This window comes from Ailuropoda melanoleuca, chromosome 15 (assembly GCF_002007445.2).
Source record: "Ailuropoda melanoleuca isolate Jingjing chromosome 15, ASM200744v2, whole genome shotgun sequence".
In the NCBI taxonomy this organism is placed as follows: domain Eukaryota; kingdom Metazoa; phylum Chordata; class Mammalia; order Carnivora; family Ursidae; genus Ailuropoda; species Ailuropoda melanoleuca.
The window spans coordinates 33,354,311-33,378,316 of record NC_048232.1 but is presented as its reverse complement, the minus strand read 5'-3'; the positions used below and the strand labels follow the sequence as shown (position 1 = coordinate 33,378,316).

The window sequence follows — 24,006 nt, the reverse complement described above, 5'->3', positions numbered from 1 at the left end:
AAAATTCTGCAGCAACAGCTTGAGCATTCTTGTTTGGCTTCCTCTTAGTCTTAGACTTGTTCACCTTCAAAACATTTAGAGTTGGTACAATGTGCAGCAAGGAGATTCCCCTCCCTCCCAGCCGAAAATTACAGCAAAGTCCGCAAAAACAACCAGGGGTGTTAAATTACTCATGTTTATTTATAACAGACCTTCAGCCAGTACAGTACAAAACTTACAGTAGTATATCTCCGTTACACAAATATTTACTTACAATATATTACATATACAAAATGCTTTGCAATAAGTTTCAAAAGCTAGTTTAACTCCCCTTGAGAAGGGAGAAAAACTCTTTAAAAAAAGGGGGAGGGAGAACCAACAGAAGAGGGGGAGGTGAAAGGGTAAGGTCCAAGGAGACACCAAGCATAGGCTACAAATGAAACCCTGGGAGAGAGAGAGAGGAGAGGTGGTATTGCACTTGCTTCTGTGTTTTATTTTTTTTCTTTTTGTTCTTCATAACTTCTGATTAAAAATATATATAATATATATATATTATGTACACAAGGAAAGAAGCTGCTGAAAGTATTACAAAATCCCATCTGCAGCTTGGACACTGACACAAAAAAACAAAGGTCTGGAAAAGTGTCTATTTAGAAATTTTCTTGTGTGGTGTTGGTCTTGAATATCAATATAAAAGGAAAACACCTCTTTTCTCCATGTGGGTTTCAATGTTGTTTTTTTTTTCTTTTTCTTTTTTTTTTTTTTTTGCAAAAGGAGCTGGGAGAGAGCATGAGGATGTTTGAAGTTCCAGAGCTGGAAGGCTCTGGAAAATAGGATTTTGTACTTAAGACCCTGGTTAAAGTGCAGTGATGGTCTGGAGAGAGACAGAGTGCCCTTCTCTCCCCTCCTTAGCACCTGGTCTTGCCCTTCCAGTCTCTGCTCTCATGGGCTCAGAGTATAGCCTCAGAGCATAGTCCTTCATGTTCCAGGAGGTTACAGGTGCCAGAGCTGACTGGGGGAGGGGATGGGGGCACCCTAAGGCTCTGGTACCCCAGAAGGGACTAGTCCTTATGAGGTGTCACCAAATACACAGCAGACGCAGAAGAGGTGGTAAGGGGTAGGTCTAACAGGAAGGGGCTCAATAACCAGGACAGTTGAGGAGAACCGTAGATATTAATCTCAGCTCTGCTGGCATCCTGAAAGAAGGAGCAGTTCCCTGGGGTACTGTTGAGAAGACTCTCTCCTTCTCTAGAGACCACTCTCCTTCCAGCTAACTCCCCCATCCTCTGCCCTTGGCAGCATCTGTTTATTGCTACATTGTCAAGGAGGAAAAATCCACCCACGATGCCCCTCCTTGACAATCCGGTTCTCTTGGGAGACTACATACAGGGGGAGAAAAAGAAGGGAGAAAAGTTTTTCTAGGGTCTCCCTTCCCATAGAGGGTAAGGTAGACTCTTCTTAGAGCCCTTAGGAGCCCCAATCCCAGGGTCTGTTCCTTAGCCAACCCTTCACCATCCCCCTAAATTATCCCTGATAGGGAGTGAGAAAAGTAGGAGGCAAAAGAGCCAATAAGGAAAGGACATATGGAAAGAAAGATGGAAGGGAAGAGAAAAGGAGAGAGAGAGAGAGAAGGACCAAGTGTTACAACTTGTGAGGTGTTGTGTTTGGTTTTTACTTTCTTTTTTTTTTTTTCTTTAAATATAGAAAAACAGCCTTTGGTTTGAATCTCAAGGAAGCAGAGAATGGGAAAGCTGTGGCCTTGGGCAGAAAACGCTTGTAGAAAGAGACCTCCACTCACGGTGGAGCCTTATCTCCTCCTGCCCCCTTCTCACTAACTAGGTTACCCAAAAAGCCAGGGGTCTCTGCTGTAGCCAGGAGGAGCATGCCCCCTCCTGCCCTACATCTGGGAACTGAGAGTAGAAGGGGGCAGTAGAGGATGACCCCCGGTTCAGTTGTGCCCATCCCATCCTTGCTGGGACAAGAATGGAATGAGGTGAGGGGCAAATGCCCTTCCTCGTCCTGGGATAATTTTTGGTTATACTGAAAATTAGAAGAGAGAAAAGAGACACCCTTTTCTCCCTGCCACTGATCCTAAGAACAGGGCTCAGAAGCCTGGGAATGAGGGTGAATCCTGCAGGGGGGAGAAGAAGAAGGCAGCATGACTGAGGGGTTGAGATACCCCCTTGTCATCAGGCAGCAACCCACTAGTTTCTCATAGGAGAGGGACGGCAAGAGCCCCTGAGAGGCTAGGAAGGTCACTAGAGTGAAGAAGATTAGAGGTGGAAGAGAAAGAGAAGAAGTTTAACCCACCCCCTTCCCATGCCCTGGTTCCCAATTAGGCACCTGTGGCTCCCAACGTGTTAGAGACAGGATTGCAGACCTAGCCTTGGCCCCTGAGAATATAAAATTGGGGCACTCCAAGGAGAAAAAAATCACCACTGAGTAGACTGGCAGGTTGAAGAGAGTAGCAGTGTTGGGGGTTGTTTGAGGAGAGAAGAGATAGATCACATCCCAGAGGGAGATTCCCAGATGTGGGCTTTGAGGAACTCATATTACTAGGGGAACGTCAAGAGGACCCTCAGTCCCACAGTGCCTGGGGAGAATTTCTTCAGCCCCTCCTACTTCCCAATGAGGAAATTCTTCATTTGTTCAAGCATAGTGCAAGCTGCCGAACGTGAGAGGGCACAAGAGGTATGAAGTACCAGGTTGGAGGGTCCCAGAGAGGAGATATAATGCCACAGAGCTCAGGTAGGGCCAGAGGGAGCTATCAGCATCAAAAGGAAAGAATCAGATAATGCAAAAGTGAGGACTTAACACAAGAAGCTCAGAACTCCCGGGACCAAGAGGAGCTTCTAACCCCGAGGGCTGTTAGAGAAAGCTGGACCAAAGAAAGAAAAATTAGGCCTAAAGTGGGAGGGGACTGTGGGCCGGAGGGTGGGGGAGTGGCAAGTTCAGAGAAAAAAGCTAAAGAAAAATCCACAAATTATATTAATAAATAACTCTGAATATGCTGGGATGAGAGGAGAAGAGGAAGAGGAGAAACATAAGTGAAAAGGCCTGTTTCATCACAATGCTTAAGTCAGTCAGGGTGGAGGAGAATAGGTGAGGAGGGGTCAGGGTCAAGTGTGAAGTCAGGTAGCCAGTGGTGGAGGCTACCGAGCAAAACTCCTTGGGATGGAGTGGGGACAGAGCTAGACTCCCGTAGGCAGGGCAGTGGAGTGGTGGACTGAGGGGAGGGCGGTAGGTGGCTAGCCCACCTTGTGCTCCCCGCGGACAATGTGGGAAGAGAATTCGTACCGGTCCTGGCTGTGGTAACCACAGATGTTACACTCGAAAGGGTCTCTGAAGCCATGGCAACCCATGTGGATGGTGAACATGACATGGTCCAGAAAGAGGATTCGGCAGTGCTCACACTTGAAGGCCTTCACGGGCTCACCGCTCTCGCCCACCACCCGGAGCACTTCCTTGGAGGGGCCCGGGGTGCCCCGCAGTAACCCCTCCTGTGGCTTGGGGTCCTCTTTGGCGTAGGCAGGACTGGGCCGGCCCACCACAATGGTGGGAGGTGGCTGGGGCGGGGGACCCTGAGGGAGGGATACCACCCCCCCAACCCGATCTTCGTGGTTGCTCTCTGTATCTGTGGAGTCCTGGCAGCCATTGCTGGGGGAGGCCCCAGGGTCAGTCAGGGGGCCTCGGGCCCGGTAGAGGAGGGGGCCTCCATCAGCCAGGTCCTCAGGTCCCTCACCTGCTTCTCGGGACCCTGGAAGCTCCAGGCGACCGGGGAGGGGCTGCATCTGGGTGTAGACAGAGCTGATGACGGGTGTGAGTTCTGAGATGCAGTTGGTAGGTGGAAGGCGGAGGGGACGCAGATGCTCTGCCCCGACAAAGGCCAGAGAACCTCCGAAGCCAGGCTCCAGGCCGTGATGTGCCACCAACTCCACATCCTTCTCGTAGCCGCCCGAGTTCACATCATAGGGGATGTCTGAGAGGCTGAAGCGCATCTGCTTCTCACCTGTGGAGGAGAGGATCTCGGCAGAGCTGGCTTTGGAAAATTCCTGAGTTTCCCCAGGATGACTTCTTTGTTTGCTTAGCCTGGGGATGGCTGTCATATTATTTACCAGCCTTCATTCACTTCCCCCAAGGTCAGGACCTTTGTGGGGCCACTCCCCAACTCCAGGCTATAATCCTAGGGAAGGACTCAGTCCCAGCCCACTGCTGATCTTTACCACTTCCTTCATTGCCTTTTATAAAGCTAGAGAGCGAACATCAAGGCCAGGTGGGTGGACCCCACACTCACATCTCCTCCCTCTGACACTCAAGGCCCATCCCTCAGATCCCACAGGCGGAAGTCCTTGTCGTTGTCAAAAGCTGGGAGAACCGGAGCTCCCTGACCCCCCTCCTCTTACAATCACCACAAGAGCCCTCAACACCCTCTCGAGGTACCTTCCCCCTCTTCACGCCCCTTCAGTGCTGGGGGTGGATTCTGCGCACCAGAGCCTGCCAGACCCCTTTCCTCCGCCATCAAATCTGCAGGCCCAACGGGTCCGATGGCCACCAGAGCTCAGGTTTAGAGGCACTGTGGCTTAAAGCTGATGTCTCCTCTCCAACTGGGCTCTTACCTACAAACTTCTGGGGGGTGGAGCGCTTGCGTTTGGTGAGGCTGTTGGCCAGCCGGTCCATGAAAGTCGGCCGCTCAGAGGAGGAGTGCAGCATGGCGTCTGGCACCATCTCCAGGTCACGCATCTCATCACCTAGAGGGACGGAGGTGGGGCCAAGGAGTAGCAGCTGAATCGGGTCGCATTGGCTCAGCAGCCTTTGCCTGGAGAAACTCAGCACGTCAGTAGGCAAGGAAGGTCATACCTAGTACCTGGAAAACTGGGTTCCGCTTGCTTCCCCTTATCTAGAGCTTATCCTAGCAACGGGTCAGGTCATTTGAGGACAATTAGACGCATTTGACCCTGGGTACTTCCTTGTGTTCTCTCTCTCTCATTCGACTGAGGACATAGATCAGCACCTCCCTGACCCCTGGACTGTCCTGCAGCGCCTACCACAGGGCTCTGCACCCACTGGAGTGCTTGGCAGATTTACGAGGGCACTGTCCTTTCTCCATACGTCTCATCCCTTTGTGGGGGGCGTGGGGGGTGGCTGGGAGCACCCCTGCCCTCGAACCCCCGCAGGCCTGCCTCTGGCCCCACCTGCTTGGCCGGCCAGAGCTTGGGCTTCGGTGCCGAGACTCTGCAGGTAGCTGTGGCACCGCTCTTTGTGCTCCTCCAGGGTACTCTGCTGTTTGTAGCTCCGGCCACAGTAGTTGCACTTGTAGGGCTTGCCCACCGTGGGAGAGGAGACTGCGGAGCGGACAGGAAAGACACGGCACTGGTCACTTCTCCCTGCGCCCTGGCTCTACAAAGCCACCGGGGGGAAGGGACATGGCTCAAGTGAATTCTGCTTGTCTTTCCTTCCCTACCTTCAGCTGCAAGCATGGACGGGTGACCACACCATGAAGAAGGGGGCCAGTGCGCGGCCATGGGAGGAGGGAGGGGACCCGGGGCCTATAGCTTGGGACTGCGGGTGGGCCTTGTGGGGGCCAAACTGCTGCTCAGAGGAAGGAGGAGCCAGGGACTGGGTAGGGGATCATCCCTGGCGGGCAGGCTGGCCCCACCCTAGGGTCTCAGATTCTCAGACTGTGGTTTAACCTTTCCATGTGGCAGGCGGGTGCAAGGGCTGTTTATCAGACAAGGGGATTTTTTGCTCACGACCTATCTGCTTTGGTTTGGGGGAAATTGGTGGGCTGGGGTGACAGAAACGAGAGCCCTTAGATCTGCCAATTGTAGGGAGAGGCAGTTTTCACTGACCTTTACTTGTGCTCCTACCTACACCTGTAGCCTAGTCTGACTGCTTATTTTTCTTTCTGTCTCTCTACTCTGAGATACCAAGAGAGCCCCAGAAAAAACATCACTGATAGAGAAATTCTGAGAAGAGAAAAAGAATAAAAGAAGACAGAGTGAAATAAAGGAGATGAATAAAAGGAAGAGAACATCAACTTTGAAGGTCTTTTAAAATTTTTTTAAATAAAGAACAAGTTAGGAGCACCTGGGTGGCTCAGCCAGTTAAGCATCTGCCTTCGGCTCAGGCCATGATCCCGGGGTCCTGGGTTCGAACCCTGCGTCAGGCTCCCTGCTCCTTGGGGAGCCTGCTTCTCCCTCTCCCTCTCCCTCTGCCTGCTGTTCCCCCCTGCTTATGTTCTCTGTCAAATAAATAAAATCTTTAGGGAAATAAAAGAACAAATTATAAAGATTTAGTTTCTGGGGTGCTTGGCTGGCTTAGTGGGAAGAGCATAAGACTTTTTTTTTTAAAAGATTTTATTTATTTAGGGGCGCCTGGGTGGCTCAGTTGGTTAAGTATCTGCTTTTGGCTTGGGTCATGATCCCGGGGTCCTGGGATGAGCTCCACATCTGGCTCCCTGCTCAGTAGGGAGTCTGCTTCTCCCTCTCCCTCTCCTTCTGCTACTCCCCCCGCTTGTGCTTTCTCCCTCTCTCTCTCTCAAATGTATTTCTCTTTATATACATAGAGAGAAAAGAAAAGGAAAGAGAGAGATTATATCTCTTTATATATATAGAGAGAGAGCGAGAGAGATTATATCTCAAATTTATTTGGGGGGGCAGAGACCCCAAGCAGGGGGAGTTGGCAGGTAGAGGGAGAGGGAGAAGCAGGCTTCCCACTGAGCAGGGAGCCCTACAGGGGGCTGGATCCCAGGACCCCAGGATCATGACCTGAGCTGAAGGCAGAAGCTTCACTGACTGAGGCACCCAGGCGCACTTAGCATGAGACTCTTGATCTCTCTTGATCTCTGTGTCTCAGAGCCCCACGCTGGGTATAGGGATTAAAAAAGAAAAAAAAAAAAAACTGAGATAGATACTTCCTTTAAAGACAACTTTCTTTTTTTCTTTTTTCCTTTTTTCCTTTTTTCTTTCTTTTCTTTCTTTCTTTCTTTCTTTCTTTCTTTCTTTCTTTCTTTCTTCTCTCCTTCTTCTCTCCTTCCTTCCTTTTTAAAAATTTATTTATTTGAGAGAGAGAGAGTGAGTGGGGGAGAGGAAAAGGGGAAGCCAACTCCTCACTGAGCATGGAACCTGATATAGGGCTCGATCTCACCATCCTGAGATCATGACTTGAGCCAAAATCAAGAGTCGGAGGCTCAACCAACTGAGCCACCCAGGTGCCCCTAAAGACAACTTTTGAAAGATGATATTTGTGATAGGAGAGAGAAAAGTGAGAGAACAAGGTACTGCATATCTTATCTTACATTTCTTGGGACACCTGGGTGGCTCAGTCAGTTAAGATCTGCCTTCGGCTCAGGTCATGATCCCAGGATCCTGGAATCGAGTCCCACATTAGGTTCTCTGCTCGGTGGGGAGCCTGCTTCTCCCTCTGCCTGCTACTCCCCCCGCTTGTGTTCTCTCTCTCTCTCTCTCTGACAAATAAATAAAAATAAAACATCTTGGGCACCTGGGTGGGTCAGTCGGTTAAGCGTCTGCCTTTAGCTCACGTCATGATCCCAGGGTCCTAGGATCGCGTCCCACATCTGGCTCCCTGCTCTGCAGGGAGCCTGCTTCTCCCTCTCCCTCTGCCTTTCTCTCTCTCTCTGTCTCTCATGAATAAATAAAATCTTTAAAAGATACATATAAAAAAAATCTTATTTTATGTATTTTGTTACTGTTGAGCAGGGAGGCAGGAGAAGGTGTCTCCACGAGGGTGTAATTACTAGCCCCCGCCCCTATACGTACACACCTAAACTGGGCTCGGGTTAATCAATCTATGCCATTTTGACCTTGCTGTGTAAACCCTAGTCTTTGGGGGATGAGGGAATGCCATGGTCCCTCTCCACTCAAGACTTTTGGGGAAATGATTTAACATTGGGAGAGGAACCCCTTTTTATAGTGTGGGTTATATAGAAAGCATCTCACAGAGCTGGAACCCACTGGTATACCTGTGTCTAATTCTGTCCCTAATAATTTTCTATAGAACAACTTCCAAAATCTACCCTGCTGGCCTCATTGTTTCTGTTTCAACAATTCTAGCGACCAAGCCATCCTTGTTCCAAACCGGCAGGGGGAGCCGCCCCTTTTCTGAGGAAAAGGAGTGTGATTCTTTGGCACAGAACCTTAATGGGGGTCCAGGAAGGCTGCAGAATAGCTCTGTTTCCAGCAAATCTTTTTTTTCCCTTTCTCCCCTCCAGAGCTTCAGTTTCCTTGTCAGCCAATTGAGGATAATGCCATCTACCTTGGAATGGTTATGAGGATCATATGAGGAGACAAGCGAAGTGCTTTGTAGATCATAAAGCCTGAACTGAAGATCTTTCTCCCTGTTTCTCACCCAGCTCCAAGGTGAGAGAACCTAGAACAAGGTAGGTGGCTGGAGAAAGCGTGCCGAGGTGATTGCTCGGTCCCTTTAAATCCCAGCCCAAGAGAGTTTAGGAAAAGAGAAAAATAGCAAGGAAAGTTGCCGAGGACAGATCCTACTAATTTTTTCCCCTCTGCCCTTCTTCCTACCTTTTCCCAATCTTGAGCCCCTCCTTCCCACCAGCTTGACTCCTGGTGTCTTCACAAGGCCAGGCTTAAAACTTAGTAAGAGGCTTCAAGAACGCTATCTGCCCAGCTGATTCAGACAGATGTTGACTCCAACAGTCTTGGCTGGGGCTACGAAACCTGGGTAGTCCAGTCCCCTGACATGGATCCAAACGCTAACAGTCTTGCGACTTGCTCTTGCCTCTGGGAAGGGGACAACCTCTTGGGATGGGGAACAGAGGCTTTTCCTAGGCCTCCTTTCTTCCTTTGGAGTTTGGAGTCCCATGGATATTTTTAGGAACCAGTAGGAAGTAAAGGAGAGGACAGACGATAGTGGTCCAAGACCTCTGGTATCATGGAGGGAGGTGATGATGGTGATGGACGTGGGACCTCGAGCACATGGAAGTGTGAGGAAGGGTTTTTCTGGTGCTCAGAAGTATGGGGGGGGATGGGGTACAGATGGTTCTGCCAGTAGCGTGAACTTTAAAAAACAAAGGGCGGGTGACTGTTAAGAGCCAAGAACATCACCCATGCTCCTTTAGCTCCAAGTCACAGAGTGTGGCAGATGTAAAATACCTCATCAAAGAGTCCCCCAAATTCCCCATGGGGCCCTGCTGCCCAGACGAGGGGTTAGAGAGGCAGGGTGCTATCTGGTCTGTGGGGCTCTGCCCTCCTCAGTGACAGACACTGTAACTGCCCGAATCCAAGGGTGAAGTCACTGAGCTCTATTTCCTGGGGGTCCTGAGGTCCCACTCCTCCTTTCCCATGAAACAGGTCACTGACCCGAGTGTGTACGGAGGTGGCCGGTGAGCGCATCCCGCCGGCGGCAAGCGTAGTTACAGAAGGGACATTTGAAAGGCTTCTCCCCAGAATGCAGCTTGATGTGGCGCAGCAGGTTTCCCTTCTGGGTGAAGGAGGCGCCGCACTGGTTGCAGTGGAAGGGCCTTTCACCTGCAAGAGAAACGGCACATCGCTGAGGACTGGGTGTGAGGAATTTTGAGGGCTGAACCCCCCACCCCCCGCCTGAGGGAAGGTGCTCAGGACAATTTCGGAGCGGCAGGGCTGTGGCACGCACACAAAATTCCTCTTACTAAAGATCCCTCGGGCGGGCAGGCGCAGTCTTACCCTGGGAAGGTGTGGATCGGACACGAATGGTAGGGCCAAGGGCACCAGGCCTGGAACTCTGGGCCAAAGATCATTCACCCAAAACTGAGTCCTGTAAGACCCACTCTGCCCAGGAGCCCAAAGCCTGAGAAAGCTGAGAAGAGGCTTTCGTTTTCCTGTTTTTGTTTTTGTTTGTTTGTTTGTGTGTTTAAATCTTGAGACCAGAGGGCCCAAATAATACCTTGGAATCCCGTCCCTGTCAGACTCCAGGACCCTTCTTGAGGCTACGCCATCCTCTCCCTCACCTCCTGAGAAAAGTATCAGCTTTTCTTTATAACAAGCTGACGAAAAGTGCCAGAGAAGTATGAGTGCTGAGGGAATCCAAAGGTCATCCCCTCCTTTTTTTTTTCTCAGCTGGGAAATGTGCTGGGAGAGACCCTCCCCTTTCTGAGGCTACCCCGCTGTAGGCATGGCCTCCGGCACCCCTGCTGGTCCAGCCCAGCCTGGCAGCTCCTCCCGGACCCCGGGCTCACTCACCCGTGTGGCTGCGCTTATGCACCATGAGTACATTGGGTCCAATGCAGACCATGCCGCAGACATCACATTTGAGCTTGCCATTGGGCAGCCGGATGCCCCCAGGGGAGTGAGGCTCTGGCCCACTTCCATCACAGTAGCCCAGGGGCTCTGACAACGAGTCTTCCACGATCACACTGTCGTCCTTTTCCAGGAGCCTCTCATCCGGCCCCAGCAGTCTGCTTGACTCCTCATCGCTGTACATCTCCACCTTGATGGAGTTGGCTGGAGGGTGGGATGGTGTTTAGGACAGAAACAGGCAAAGGGGGGAACCTGCCCGCAAACCAGAATGGTACTCCTGATGTCGGGAAGGCTTTCTCCCAGCCCTGAGACAGACAGGCTTTGAAAGAGGTCAACACCCTAGGTCTCCTGGGTGGTGATATGGTGGTCCTGCTGGGACCTGAAACAACCTTTTTCTCCCATCCCACCGCCCAGGCAAATAGGCTCTAAGAGAAAAAAGTTGGGGTACATGGGATGTCTTCTGTTCCACTGAGGAGAGGAGGAGGCTAAGGGGAGCCTTTTTCTCCACTCTGTTGTCATTAAGAAAGATGTCTGGCTTGGCCCTGGGCAGGAAGCCAACAAGTAACAGTGGCGGGAAAATGGTCCCAGGAAGACCAAAGAGACGGAGGGCTAAAGAGAGAGCAAAGAGAGCAGACATGGTTCATGTTATCCTCCCTCCCCATAAGACTGAACCCCTCTATCTCTCCTCCATGAAAATCTGGAGAGGGGGATGGAGGAGGGAGGAGCCACTGAAGAGAAAGCTTTGGCTCCAGCTCTGACCTACATTCCTGGCTATTCCAACCATTTAGAGAATGTCACAGAACTAGGGCCAGCGAGAAGCAGCAGTCATGGGGACCCTATCCAGGCAGGAGAATGAGGGCCAGGAGGGGGAGGGGACGTGTGATGAGGAGATCCCTCTCATCTCTGTTTCCTATCTGGCTCTACCTTGTGACCATTCCTATGTACTTGCTTCTCCAACTCCAGGATTTCTCTTTGGAGCCTTCACCTTAATCCCACCCATGCCTCTTTTCATTCTACCCTAGTCTGGCAGCAACTGCTCACTCTCCTCTCAGAAGTCAGGAAGACCCTAGATGCTGAGCTCCTTCCTGCTTTTAGAGGCTGTAAGCGAAAACCAGAGGGAGGCAGTGATGGGGAAATGGCTGCCCATGGCGGGTGAACTGAGGGCCAAATACAAATGGGGGCGCCTAGCGCCAGGGCAGGGCGGGCCAGGGCGGGAGGTTGCACTTACCACTAAGTGAGCGGCTGGGAGAAGAGTGCTGGCTGTTGGGGGTGCTCACCGAGGGCCCCACTGGGGCCCCGAGGAACTCCTTCTCCAGAGATGAGTCCCCGCTACCTTGGAGGAGAGAACAAGAGGACAGGTGAAGCTGCGGCTAGAGCCGTTTACCTTCCGTTGCCTCACCTCTTCAAAATTCTGGGACGTTTCACAAACATTCATCTCGTAGCCACGTACAAGGCAGCGTCGTATGCTCGGCACCATACCTTGTGCCCTCGTCAGCCTGGGTGCCCGGTGCGGACTTCTGTGAGCCCAATGGCTGCATCTTGCCCACCCTACCTTTATCTAGGCCTGAGGGGAAGAGCATCACTGCCTGACGTCCACAGGAAGCAGGGCTGGGGCTGGGCGGGCCAGGGTGGAGAGGAAAATGGGGGCCTCAGGAGAGAGGCGGTTCAGGACAGACGTTCTTCCCTACTGTTCCTTTCCGGAGCCCCCAACACCAGGTTCAGGATCTGCAGGAAGGGCAGCTGGAATGGTCCCTGAATCTAATGATAATAATAGTAATCATAATGATAGCCGCTAACATTTATTGAGTGTTCTCTTTGTGCCAGGCATGGTCCTCGTCACTTGAGACGAATTATCTCATTTAACCTTCACAACGATCCTAGGAAGAAGGTGCCAATACCATCTTAATGTTGCAGATGAGAAAACTGAGGCACAAAAGAGGCTGTGTTACTTGTCCCCAGTCACATAGCTGGTAGAGGTGGAACGAGGACCGATCATACACTGTAAGCACCCGTGCCCTGAGCCACCACCTCCACAGCCAGTGGGGGGGGGGTCACCGCTTTAGCAGAGGAAGGTGGGCCCATTAGACCTTCCGCAATCAGCACAAATTTGACTACTCAAGAAAGCCCCCTATCTGACATGATTCCGATCACGGATTTACTGCTTGATGTTCCCTTGGCAGTAAAATAATGTTTATTCTCAATATGTTCATTGTTAACGTGTTGACAAATTGCTTTGTAAAAATGAGTTTTAAGAGTTTTGTATGTATCTTTAAAAATTAGTTAACATACATGAAAATATGAGTCACGTCCTTTTAAAAAAAATCCCTCCTCCCCACAATCTTCCGCACAAATTTATAGGTGAAATAAAACACATGTAGGTAAACACACACATAGACACGGACGCATATCACAGATGGAAACACATAAAGAGAACATACCTACAGGGGTAAACACACCCACAGCCTCCTACATGAGCTGCTAGCGTGAACATGCATGGATGTGTACACAGCCTAAGTATGGAACAGAGAGAGAGAGACACGAGCCCTAAAATTCATCCCTGAAGTCCACCTATTAGTACTTTACCCAATTTCCCAGCTATGCACATACTTACTTTCACAAAATAAAGATTCCATTATAAAATGGTTGGAGTCTTGGGCCTGAGGCAAGTAATCCGGAACACACCCTCCTGAGGGATCCCTCTCCAGCTTTGGTCAGTGGGAAGAAAACAACCACTCAGGACTTTGGGACCATTTCCCATTCATATCCTCTTCTAAAAGTCCCATTTCCCCCACTCTTTCCCATCAAATCCTGAGGAAATTTATTCACTATCTACAGAAAATGCCTTATAGCTTGAAACTGAGTTGTCCCAGCTGGGGCTCTTTAGATGAGCCACGGTTATCTAGAAAAGTTGCCCAAGTCAGAACCACACACGTTTCATGAAGTAAGCAACTCAGAGCTGAGGGTTGAGATATGTAGACTCAGACCTAGTTTTAAAATACGTCCTTTAACTAAGGTGGTAGGGTTTGCTATGGTTAAAGGGGGTAAAAGGGGTATCTCTTCTTTCCTTTTCAGACATTAGTGCTGACTTGCCGTAAATCACTTGATCTTAGTAATGGGGGAAGAACTGGGCTCTGGGCCCTAGTGCTGAGTCCTTGACCCTAAAACAATGAGTGAACTTGTTGGAAATCCATCTCTAGTTCCAACCTACCAGGCTGAGACTGCTTCTTGGAGCCAGAGGCTTGATACACAGGGGAAAATATGCCTAAAGGGATATTTAGGGGCATTAAGAGGAAAACATCCTTTGTGCCTTTCCTTATTAAAGCCTGGGAACAGGAGGAAGAGCAGGTGTCCCCAGGGCCACACTAGCAGTTCAAGAGGCTCTTTGATGCCATTGCCCTCCCTAGGGAAAATGGGTGCAAGTCTGCTTTTATGGGGCTAATACATAAAAATGAATCTGTTTCAGGGGCCAGAAAAGCTTTATGGGGACCCAGGGATTTTGAGTTTTAGTCGGAGGGTGAAGGGGCCTAGAGACAAGATTTAGGAAGTTCAGCAGTTCCTCTGTCAGTCCCAGAAACCCGAAGGAGGGAACTTCAAATGCCTGGGACTCCCAAGAAATCCCAGACCGTCAAAGCCAAGAATTAAGGCCACTCTCGGGTCTCAGAAATTTTCTTGGTCAAAGTCATCATAGATTGGTTGAACCCCCAGAGGGTAAAGCCAAATCATGAGGTTGACATCAGAGGAACAAGGAGGTGGGTCCAGGGCAGCAAAGCAGGAGGGAAAGAGAGGAAACAGGGCAATGTCCCAAAAGCTGAATGTGTTTCACATGCTGAAGGAGACTAGCCCTCCACTCCTGCTGCCCTTCCTTGATCCTTTCAAAGAGTGGCTGCCTCTGGGGAACAGCCATGAGGTCCGAGAACCTCCACACTTCTCTGCTCTCATTCTAACTGCTCTCCCTTTCTTGACCATGGGCTCCGGGGTGGCAGGATGCTAACCTGCTAGCAGGGAACAGTGGGTACAGGAGTGAAGAAAGACGCCCATCCCCAGCTCTATTGTGGGGGAGAGGCTCAGGCCCCTCAGATCTCTGTTCCAGGGTGAGGCGTCTGCTGCCAAGGCTCCTCTTTACCTCGATTCTATTACCCATTCCCACCCAGGCCTGTGTCGGCATTTCACCCGGGGCAGCGCTACATCTATCCCCAAGGCCTAATCAAGATGTCACCACAGGCTCCCCCTGTCCAAGTCGCAGTCTTTGCTTAGCAACACCAAACACCCTTCCCATCCTCTGCAAGTGTAAGGAGGAACGCCCCCTCCCCCTCCCCCGCCACACACACACACACACACACACACACACACACACAGCCCCCATCCTCTCCCTCTCCTCAGGCTTGGGAGTTGTTACTGAATTGGCTCCCTAGCCCCGGCAACCCCCCTTCCCCCTCCACTAGCCACCTTCTGCCTGAACTTACATTATCCTTCCCTTGTCGGTGAGACCCTGGGGTGCGAACGCGGCCGCCGCCTTGGAAACGGCGAGGGAGTGCGGGTGGTGTGTGCATGTCTGCGTCTCGGTGGCAGGCAGGGGTGAGCCCAGCCACTCACCTTCCAGGAAGCGTGGATTCCTGGAAGTGAGGGGAACCGCCGTCATTTCGCAGGCAGCGGCACGGTGAGCAGGGGCCCACGGCTGCAGCCAGCAAGAAGAGCTCAGCCCAGGGTGTATGTGTGTGAGAGAGAGAGAGTGTGTGTATGTGTGTGTGTGTGCGCGTGTGTGAGAGGGAGAGAGGGAGAGAGAGGGAGAGAGGGAGAGCGCAAGCGAGCGCACGCTTGGATGTGCTTGGGGAGGGGGCTGGAGAGAATGTATATGTGTGTCTGGTGGGGGGGCGATGCTAGGCTACAGCATCCCTTTCCCAAGCCAGTAAAGGGTTGGGGGTGGGGGGTGTGCACAGGGAGGGGGAGGCAGATGCCGTTGCCCTCGTGCCCAGCAGACAAAGAGGAACTGCACAACAAATGCCTGAGAGAGGCAAGAGTGTGTGTAAGAGAGAGAGAGAGAGAGATGGATGGGCCCTCGAGGTGGGAGGGAGAAAGGGGGGCCCCCAGGGAAGGCCCAATCCTCTGCCAGCTGGGGAAGCCAAGGCCCCAGAGGTCATGGGGCCCAGGACATGGGGCAGCTTCAAGGCTCTCTGATCGGCAGAAAGCCCCTCCCCCACGAAACTCAGGCACTCAGATTCCCTCCTTTCCCTCCTCCTCCAGGAGGGAGGTCGCTCTCTAGATCTGGGGACTGACAGCCCCCTCCCTCCCAGCAGCCAGAAGACCCAGCAGTCTGGTCTCAGGCTAGTGTTGCTCTGTGGCCCTGAGGCTTTTAAAATCCCGGGCAAAATCCCGGTATAGTCTCCCCACCTCCGCTCCCCTCCCTTCCAGTGCCCCTGGGGCCCAGCAGTCGACAGCCCTGGATGAATCGCCTTCTATCAAGACAAGGCCTCTGCTCCCTTCCCTTCCAGAGGAGCTGCTCACTGACGTGCTGACCTACTTTGGAGACTAGATTTTCTGATTCCAAGAATTTGGGGGTGGGAGGGGCTGTGAAACTTTGGGCTGCCTACCCCTGGATCCTTTCTAAGGTTCCCTTAAACATTTCACAGTCCCAGAAAACTTGTGACAAGCACTGCTCAATTAATTGCATGAGCTGGGTTTGAGCCACTCAGTTTCCCCTGAAAGGTAGAGAATGGAGGTGGGGAGAGAATCTGTGTGGTACAAGTTAATAGACTCCTTCTCTTTCTTCTCTCAAGACCCCAGGAGGGAGTGACCTGCACCTTTAGAAAGAGACAAGGGGAGACCGGATAGATTTTCTGGGTTGGGTTCTGTGAGGTGGGAAAATCTCTTTGAAGAACAAGAGAGCTACCCCCTTCATCACATGGCCAGGTGAGGGAAAGCCACCGGGTGTGGAGACAGAAGAGCTGTGATGACCTTGGAGGGCCACAGTGTCCTTTAGGAGGGGTGCACACAGGAGCCTTTCCCACTGCTTGCATACTGGCCCAGGAGAGACGCCCCTCACGTGGACTGTCTCAGCCAGGCCCAGTCGTGCAGGGGCTACTTTTCGGAACTAATTTTAGCCCTACCTTGGTTTTCCCTTTTCCCATTCTCTAAAGTCGTTGCTGGCATCTTGAATTCTCAAAACACAGGTGAGGGGTTTCTGGCCTCCTCTTTCATTCAAAAAACCATCCTGTGCAGAGGCTTCTCTTATCTCAGAAATGTCAACCTGCTGAAAGCAGGGAAAATTTGGTTTCACAGCACAATGAAGCAAACACCCTAAGCGGTTTTCCTCTAATCAACATTCTCCAGAGACAGAGCTCCATGGGATATTTCCCCAGCCACTGTCTCAGTTTCTCACCTACCTACATTAGGACAGGGACTGGTTGTTACCCGTCTATTGTTCCCCAGCAATAAAACAGGGTCCTGAGTGTGGTTGTTGCCCAGTGGTGGGTACTCAGTAGGCTTAACTGAGCAGGAGCGAGAAGGACTGGCTGGTTCCTCAGAAGGGCCATGGCTTTCGTGCCAATAAATCTCTCTCAGTTAAATCAGTCCACTTGATCTCTGTCACTCATGTGGCAGGTGTCAAATGCCTTTACCTATTCCAGCTCCTTCCCTCCTTAAACGAGAAAGGGGTCAGAGTCAGTGTCTTACCTTACATTACCCAGCTGTTGCCAATGACTCTTATATGTGTGTCTGACCCATCTTGCTGTCATCCTTTGAATGTGCCCATAATTCCATTGGTCCCACTCCAGGGTAAAAAAAAAATAAGCTACAGGTCATTTCTACAGTGGTGCTTGGATTTCTGAGGGACATCCTCATGATGTCAAAACCGAATTCTGACTTCCCTTACCTTTTATAATCATTTCCTGCCCTGACATTCTAATGGTCCAAAAAATGATTCCTTCTGTCTTAGAGACAAATTCTGTCTTAGGCCCTTCTCTACACCCTCAGAGAGGGAGCCAGATAAAGGTCCTCGTTTCTTTTCACCCTGTTAAACTCTGAGAAGACCCCGATTACTTTCGTATCTCTTGAATCCATTCATACTATCTCTTCTGCCTCAGTAAGAGTATTTGGCAGGTATGCAAAGCCCCAGCATGTTACGACCGAGGAAAAGGACTGGGGGAACCGAGAACCGGGCTCTATGTCTCTCCTTCAAAGGCTCTATGTTGTTGGCCCACTGGCTGAAATCAGCCCACGGACAAATTTGGCTTGCTCCATGGAACATTTTTTAAAATATTGAGTCATTATTCTAAAATGGAGACATTTCACATAAAATCTGGATTCCTGACTTCTCTTGAAAAATTGGAAGTTTTGGTTACACTGGATACACATTCTGGCATGACGATGACAGGTGGACGCCAAGGAGCTGTTGCTCCTTGAGGTAGGACACGTGTTCTCTAGTACATGACAGTCCCCACATTCTCTTCTGCATGTTATCCTAACCCCATTCACTCATTAACAGGCCCACCTGCCCCTACAGGCCTTTGAGGTTTGAAACCCTGCTCCACTCTCTACCTGGCTGGGACAGAATATCATGTTTGGCTGGCTACCTCAGGGTATAGGAGAAGGACCCACATCTTCCTTCTATCTCTTTGCTTTAAATCCTTCCTCTCTAATAGTGTCCATTCATATTCCCCTCCTATTCCCTTCTGCTTCCCTTATCCCCCACGAAGTCTGGGAAGAGAATCTCTATTTAGGGAAAATAAAATGACCAAAGTAGGTGCACACTACCGAGCACTACCAAGTGTGAGTGGCAGCTCTGTGACTGGGGCACCTGAGGTCCTGGGCTAGGCTGAAGGCTGGACTCCACTCTGCTCCACAGGTGAGTGGCTGCTCCCAGCCCCTTACAGACAGAATGCACAAGAGGGCATACCAGACATATAGGAGCGGCCATTGCAGTCTTCTATGTCCATCTTAGAGTCTGCTGAAAGAGAAAATAGCTGCGATTAGAAGCCAGATCTGGGAAGGGAGGAGGTTTCTCTCTAACATTCTGGAATTAGCAAGTTTGCTCCAACCCTATCCTAAAGAAGAAAAACCTACTTGGTCCTGATGAGAAAGACAATGTACCCCGACTTACAAACCCCAGGGTCTCCTCCAACCCACAACTTCTGCAGGCTTCCCCAGCCTCTGGAGTGGGAACACTGTCTTACTCCAGAGTGGTCCCGGTTGCGGTGTTTTGAGAGTAGACCCTTCTGTAGGTGGAGCTGATGCTGTGGGAAAGGAGACGGGGTACAGCCCAGCCTTTTGGAGGCAAAGAAACCAGCCCCATAGAAGCTCTATACCTTAAGGATGGGGTAGTAACGAAAGGAAGAAGCTGCATTCTCTCTCAAGGGATTCTTTTTTGGGTGTGTAGGGGAGGGAGGGGGACAGGAAAGTAGAAGATGGAGAGCAGCCCACCTCAGGTTCAGTGGGGAGTCCTCTACTGAAGGTCTGATAAACAAATTAAACCTTTAAGTGGCTTCTCCCCACCTTCTTGTCAATTACTTCACTATGTTTATTTTTTTAAAAGGCGGAAGCCTGAATTTAAAATGCAGGTTAGTCTATTTAAGAGAAGCGAGCAGTAATTGGCAGTAGAGTATTAAACAATTCAAGAACTGAGAACAATTAAAAGTGATAATTTGTTCCAATGAATTATCTCCTTAGGAGCCTGTGGGAGGAGGAAAAAAAAAATCTCTTTGGTGGAAATTTACATACCTCCAAAATTGATTTCACCAGTCATCTAATGAAAAATAAATACTCCAAGGGCAGATCTGGGGGCACAAGAGTGGGGCAGGGGAACAGCCTGAACTGCCACCGGGATTCCTGGTCTCTTCAAAGGATTGCTCTAAGGCACGTGGATGAAGATTTGGTTTGCTTGTAACACTATAGTGTTAGAGGCAAGGGCAGAGGATTCTGGAGGATGCGGGGATGGGGGGCATATCTATTATCCTGTCCCCCGCCCCCCAGGTCATTCTTGTGCTGAGAGACATCATATTCTTCTGAAAACTCTCAAGAGAAAGCCTGAAACATGGGCTTTCCTTCACTTCACAAAGCAGCTGTGCCTTAGATTTCATTAGAGAGCCCTAGTCTCACTCAGGAAGCCTGGGTGTGGAAGAAAAAATTATCCAAATTTATTTTCAGCTCTTCTTTTCTTCACATCCTCCCTGGGATAGACTGAGCTTTGGGATCAGACTGCTAGACCAAGCCACAATAATGAGTGGTTCCTTGAAGGTTCCCTTAGGGGTAATGATTAGAAGAGCCCAAGTCCACAGTGGTTAGCAAACTCATACCCTCTGGAACTAGCCATACAACTTGTGGTGGGCAGAGATTCAAAGAATGAGGAAGGGCACTCATGGGGCCCCTTTCATTTCCAAATCATAAGCTCCATAATTGCCTTTTGGGATTTTTCAAAACTGCAAAGCTAAGATGCCACATGTGACTTCCCTTCACACACACATACACACCCCTGTGCAGGAGAAGCAAAGGTGAGCAAGATTTCCTCCATTTTCTGCTTAGAGAAACTGAGGCTCAGAGCAGTTAAGTGACTTGTCTCAGGGTTCATCGTGAGATTGGAACAAGAACACAGGTCTCCCGCCACTCTGAGCTGTGCTCTTCCCATTAAACTACCTTGTTTACTTTCAAAAGCCAGAATACTCAAGGCCTTCGTGGATCGTCTTGCTTTTCCCCTGTTCTAACATCAATTAAGGCATCTTTTCCTATGGTGTGACCCCTGTGGGAGTGGGGTCTGTTACTTAAAAAGAAGAACAAGTTGAGCAGGCTCTAAGGGGAGAAATATGCTAATGTAATGTAATGTGTGTGTGAGAGAGAGAACACAGATGAACCAGGGGCTAGATAAGCACTAGGTAGGCAGAACAGTTGAAGCACAGCATTCAGCTAGCACAGGCTCAGGAAGTGCGTCTCACTCTTGGACACCTGCCCAAATGGTCCCAAAACAATTTCCAGAAGGGTCTGAAGGAGTTGTTTTCTGAGTTGGACTTTGTTCCTAGCAGTAAACTGAGCTCTTCTGCTGCTTAATTGCTCTTAACAGGTGCTCCATGACACATCTTGGGCAAAATCAGCGTTTGGCTGCCTCTAACAGGTCCAAATGCCAAGTTGGTAACCCTGGAAGTGAGAGGGGACCGAGATTCTGCTGTTCCCGATCGTGGTATTCTGAGAGCCAGGAGCAAATCAGTAGACGTACTTCACTGTTTGTTCAAATCTCCAGGCAGCACATCCCTCCCAACCTTCCCACACCCCACCCCTCGAAGCACCTCCTCCCCTGCCTGGCCAGGCAGGCAGATCTTAGTGTCTCCTTAGAGGAACTGGGTCAAATTAGGCACTGCCAATTGGAGACATACCGCAGGGGGAGGAGGTATAAAAAGAGAGAAGTTAGTTACACAAGACAGGTTTGGCTCAAAGATCTTGGAAAGAAACTGGCTTTATAGCAACATAGGCGTCATTCAGTGATGGAGGTAAGCACATATGTACTGTAAATTCAGTTCACTGAGCTGAATACAAAGCAACTAGAAATAGCTAGTCTCCCAATTCAAAAGGAAGTGTCTCTGTGAGGAGGGAGGAAAGGTTGGTCATTGTAACCTCCAGAGACAAAGATTTTCTTCCCTGTTCTTTTGAATCCACTTGGCACTGTAACAAGAGTCCTCTATAGCCCTGGCTTTCTCCCATCAGCACAATATTGCTTTTGAACAGGAATGGGCAGGAATGGACATTCCTTCTAGACAGAAGATTTCCCACCACACTTCCTGACAAGCCACACGTCACGAGCAAGCCAAGGTCTGACTTGTAAGGGCAGGTCAGGCATCGGCTACCACCCCAACTTCCCAGATCCACAAAAACATCCCCACAGCTTTTACTCTTAGGGGACAAAAATGTCAGAAAGTCAAGTTCGCTCAGTGTAGTGGCTCTGGAAGCCTGAAAAAAGATGGACATCACAAGTATTTAAAGCTCTTCAAATCCTCTAAAGAATCCTGTTTGATCCAGTGACACTCCAAAATTGGAATTTAAAATGCACTCCACGTGGACTAGTGGGTAGAAAGGTAGCGAGGAGGATATTGCTGGGAGAGAGAGTGAAGGTGGAGAGAGTGGCAAGGATCTGTGCCATCCTTTTGGTTATTGTTCCGAACTGCAGCAGGGAGAAGCAGACATTTTTCCCCTGGTCTCCCTTAGGACCTGGGACCTGAAGTGGAGTGCAGTGATTATTAACAAGACAGAACTTTCCACCTGCCTGGGAGTGAGTGGTTCAGGTACTACAAGTAAACCAAACCCACGCATCATCCTCTCTTGTCTGTACCGTTGTGAGCTGAATGAAATTGACATAAAAACACACTGGAGTCACTTGGCTGGTTCTGCTGTTAGGGCTTTGCATAATTGGGGAGGGGAAAGAGGTAAATGATTGAGGGAAGCGCTGGAAGGAGGCATTGTCTGCAGCCTGATTGACTACATGCCCCTTTCCAGGAAACAGACCTTGACATCCAGCAGTCTGCAGCTCTGCAATGATTTTTAGGGTCAACCTAGTGCCCTCTGAAGGAAACCTACCAACCTTATCTCAGCTCATGTGTCCTTCTTTACAGCAGAAAGATCTGACTTGTTTTTTCACCAGGCTGTAGATGGTGACCCTCTGTCTACATATAATACAGATGAAGACAGCTCGGCTTCATTACCCAAGTGCTTGAGGAGCAGTGCTGAGGGGAAGAATTCTCAAGTCATCCTAGGAATGGCCAGTCTTTAAAATAAGAAGGGGTAGGAGCTGGAAACATAACACCTGGGCAGTGGGAAAATATCACCTCATTGTCTCCTTTTAGATCTCAGATGGACGCATCTTTTCTCTTGTTCTTTGCGACTCCCTGTCCTCCCCATGTAGACTGCGGAAGAGAGAGAAGGCTAAGGTTTATGGGTGGGAGGAGAAACAATTCTACCCCTCCCATGTCTCATCTTGGGACTTTAAGAACTAAGGAAAGGGCCAAACTAAACAGTTTAAATCACTAGGTATGATGCACATGAGATAATACTCTCTGGTTTTTTTTTATATACCCTGGAGTGTTTGAGCCCTGTGTTTATAGAAAGGCCCCACAAAGTCACTGCTATTCAGCCCTGTGTTTGGGCAGGGGTGGGGGAAGTAGGGCAGCAGAATTCAATTTGAATTTTATAATAATTAGTTTTGAAGCCCAAGACGCCCCCAAACAAAGTTAACTCTATCAAGTGAGGTTTGAAATTACATGGAAGTCTCAATGAACTATTCTGACTGGGGTAGGGTAGCAAAAAGGAGGAAGAGACAGGAACCATTGCCTTTGGTGGCAGTCCTGACCGGAAGTCTCTAATGCATGCTAATCAAAAGGGCTCACTGTTGTCTGGGCCAGAAAGATGTTTCTGGGCTCCTCTGCTAACATAGACTGCTGCTGTGACAATCCAATTTAGTAAGTCTCTCTTCATGTGGAGGGCCTGGGGCAGGGATGTTGTAGGACCTGGGGAATCTTTGGAGCTAGAATGGAGCTGAGAGATGATCTCCAATCTTTTGGGTTTTTGTTTTTTTTTTTTTTAAGATTTTATTTATTTATTCGACAGAGGTAGAGACAGCCAGCGAGAGAGGGAACACAAGCAGGGGGAGTGGGAGAGGAAGAAGCAGGCTCATAACGGAAGAGCCTGATGTGGGGCTCGATCCCATAACGCTGGGATCACGCCCTGAGCCGAAGGCAGACGCTTAACCGCTGTGCCACCCAGGTGCCCCCAATCTTTTGGTTTTTAACAGAAGAAGAAATTAAGCTGAGTCACCCATTGGTTAGTGACAGAATTAAGACAAATAGAACCCAGTACAGTACGAAGTTAAATCTTGCCACAGTGGGAAGGTTTGGGGTAACCGTGCTTACCTTCTTTTTCGGGTGTTGAAATGAACAATTTGGGGGTCTGCATCTTAGTGACTTAAATCCTTGAACCAGAAGCACAGGTTTATGGATGGGAGGAGAAATAGTTCTCTCCGTCCCATGTCTCTTTTTTGAGAATCAGCCTGAGGAAAATGCCAACCTAGACGCTCACTAGGTCTCTTTAAGGTAGAAACAGGGCTCTTTGACCCAAGGATTTACACCAGCATATGTATTCCAGCAGAGTCTATAAGGTTGATGCTATTCCCACTGGTGGGGTGGGAGGGGACAGGCCATTCATACCAGCACTATCCTTTCTTAGATGCGTTCGTCAGACAAACCTTAAAGCAGTCTCCCTGTTTCCATACCGAATCCACAATTCTGAGAAGAGGAGGCAAATCAAACAGCTTGGAATTCAGAGCCTTCTTCAGGCAGGGTCAAGAGACCAATAAAAAGAGGGAGTCCCTCTGCTTATAGCATTGTCTACACCCACAGCAATCCACACTCTTATTTGTTCCGCTAGGGTAAAATAAGCCTAGAAATACCTGCCCAACAACTTATCTTAATTTTTTTCCTTGGTTATTTTGTGTGTATGTTGAGGGAAGAAAGATGGCCAGTTTGGGAGAAAATAACTCCTTTGTGGATGTTAGTGGGAGGTAAAAGGTGGGATAACGTTCCTCCCACGCTGGGAAGTACAAGCTGCAGATTTAAACTAAGGGAAAATAAAGAAGAAATGCTCACTTGCATTTTCACTGGAAAAAAGTCAGGACTTCTTTCTCAGCCAAGTCCCAAAATGTGCCTTACCCTTAACCTACTAACAGGAAGGGGATTGCCCAGAAGCTACAACTGAACTAACTGCACTCAGTGGGCAAGAAAGACATTATATTTTGTGCTTGAGACAT

At 49.8% G+C, this 24,006-nt stretch overlaps 1 protein-coding gene across 12 annotated transcripts; it reads right to left on the bottom strand.

Moving 5' to 3' along the window:
- Positions 1-159: 159 nt before the first annotated feature.
- On the bottom strand, positions 160-22,826 carry IKZF4 (IKAROS family zinc finger 4). Of its 12 annotated transcripts, XM_034643950.1 has the most exons (10): positions 22,034-22,826; positions 18,127-18,174; positions 14,699-16,482; positions 12,847-12,940; positions 11,464-11,568; positions 10,179-10,439; positions 9,321-9,488; positions 5,172-5,321; positions 4,596-4,727; positions 160-3,988 (listed from the first exon to the last, which is right to left on the bottom strand). In XM_034643950.1, exons 3-10 carry the CDS (start codon positions 14,783-14,785, stop codon positions 3,228-3,230), a joined length of 1,758 nt encoding a protein of 585 aa, XP_034499841.1. In that variant the 5' UTR covers positions 14,786-16,482; positions 18,127-18,174; positions 22,034-22,826; the 3' UTR covers positions 160-3,227. The 12 variants fall into 12 exon arrangements, with proteins under 12 accessions (XP_034499841.1, XP_034499843.1, XP_034499842.1 ...); XM_034643952.1 differs by lacking the exon at positions 22,034-22,826 and having other exon boundaries at positions 14,699-14,848; positions 18,127-18,145; XM_034643951.1 differs by lacking the exon at positions 22,034-22,826 and having other exon boundaries at positions 14,699-16,479; positions 18,127-18,141.
- Positions 22,827-24,006: the final 1,180 nt, after the last annotated feature.

What these genes read in the sequence shown, in the direction of transcription:
- IKZF4 (XM_034643950.1), bottom strand. Translation starts at nt 14,785, where the DNA reads ATGCACACACCACCCGCACTCCCTCGCCGTTTCCAAGGCGGCGGCCGC. An exon ending in GGAATCTTTATTTTGTGAAA is followed by an intron (nt 11,569 to 12,846) that starts GTAAGTATGTGC and finishes CTCTCCTCCAAG; the next exon opens with GTAGCGGGGACTCATCTCTG. An exon ending in AGCTCTGGCCGGCCAAGCAG is followed by an intron (nt 4,728 to 5,171) that starts GTGGGGCCAGAG and finishes CCGTCCCTCTAG; the next exon opens with GTGATGAGATGCGTGACCTG.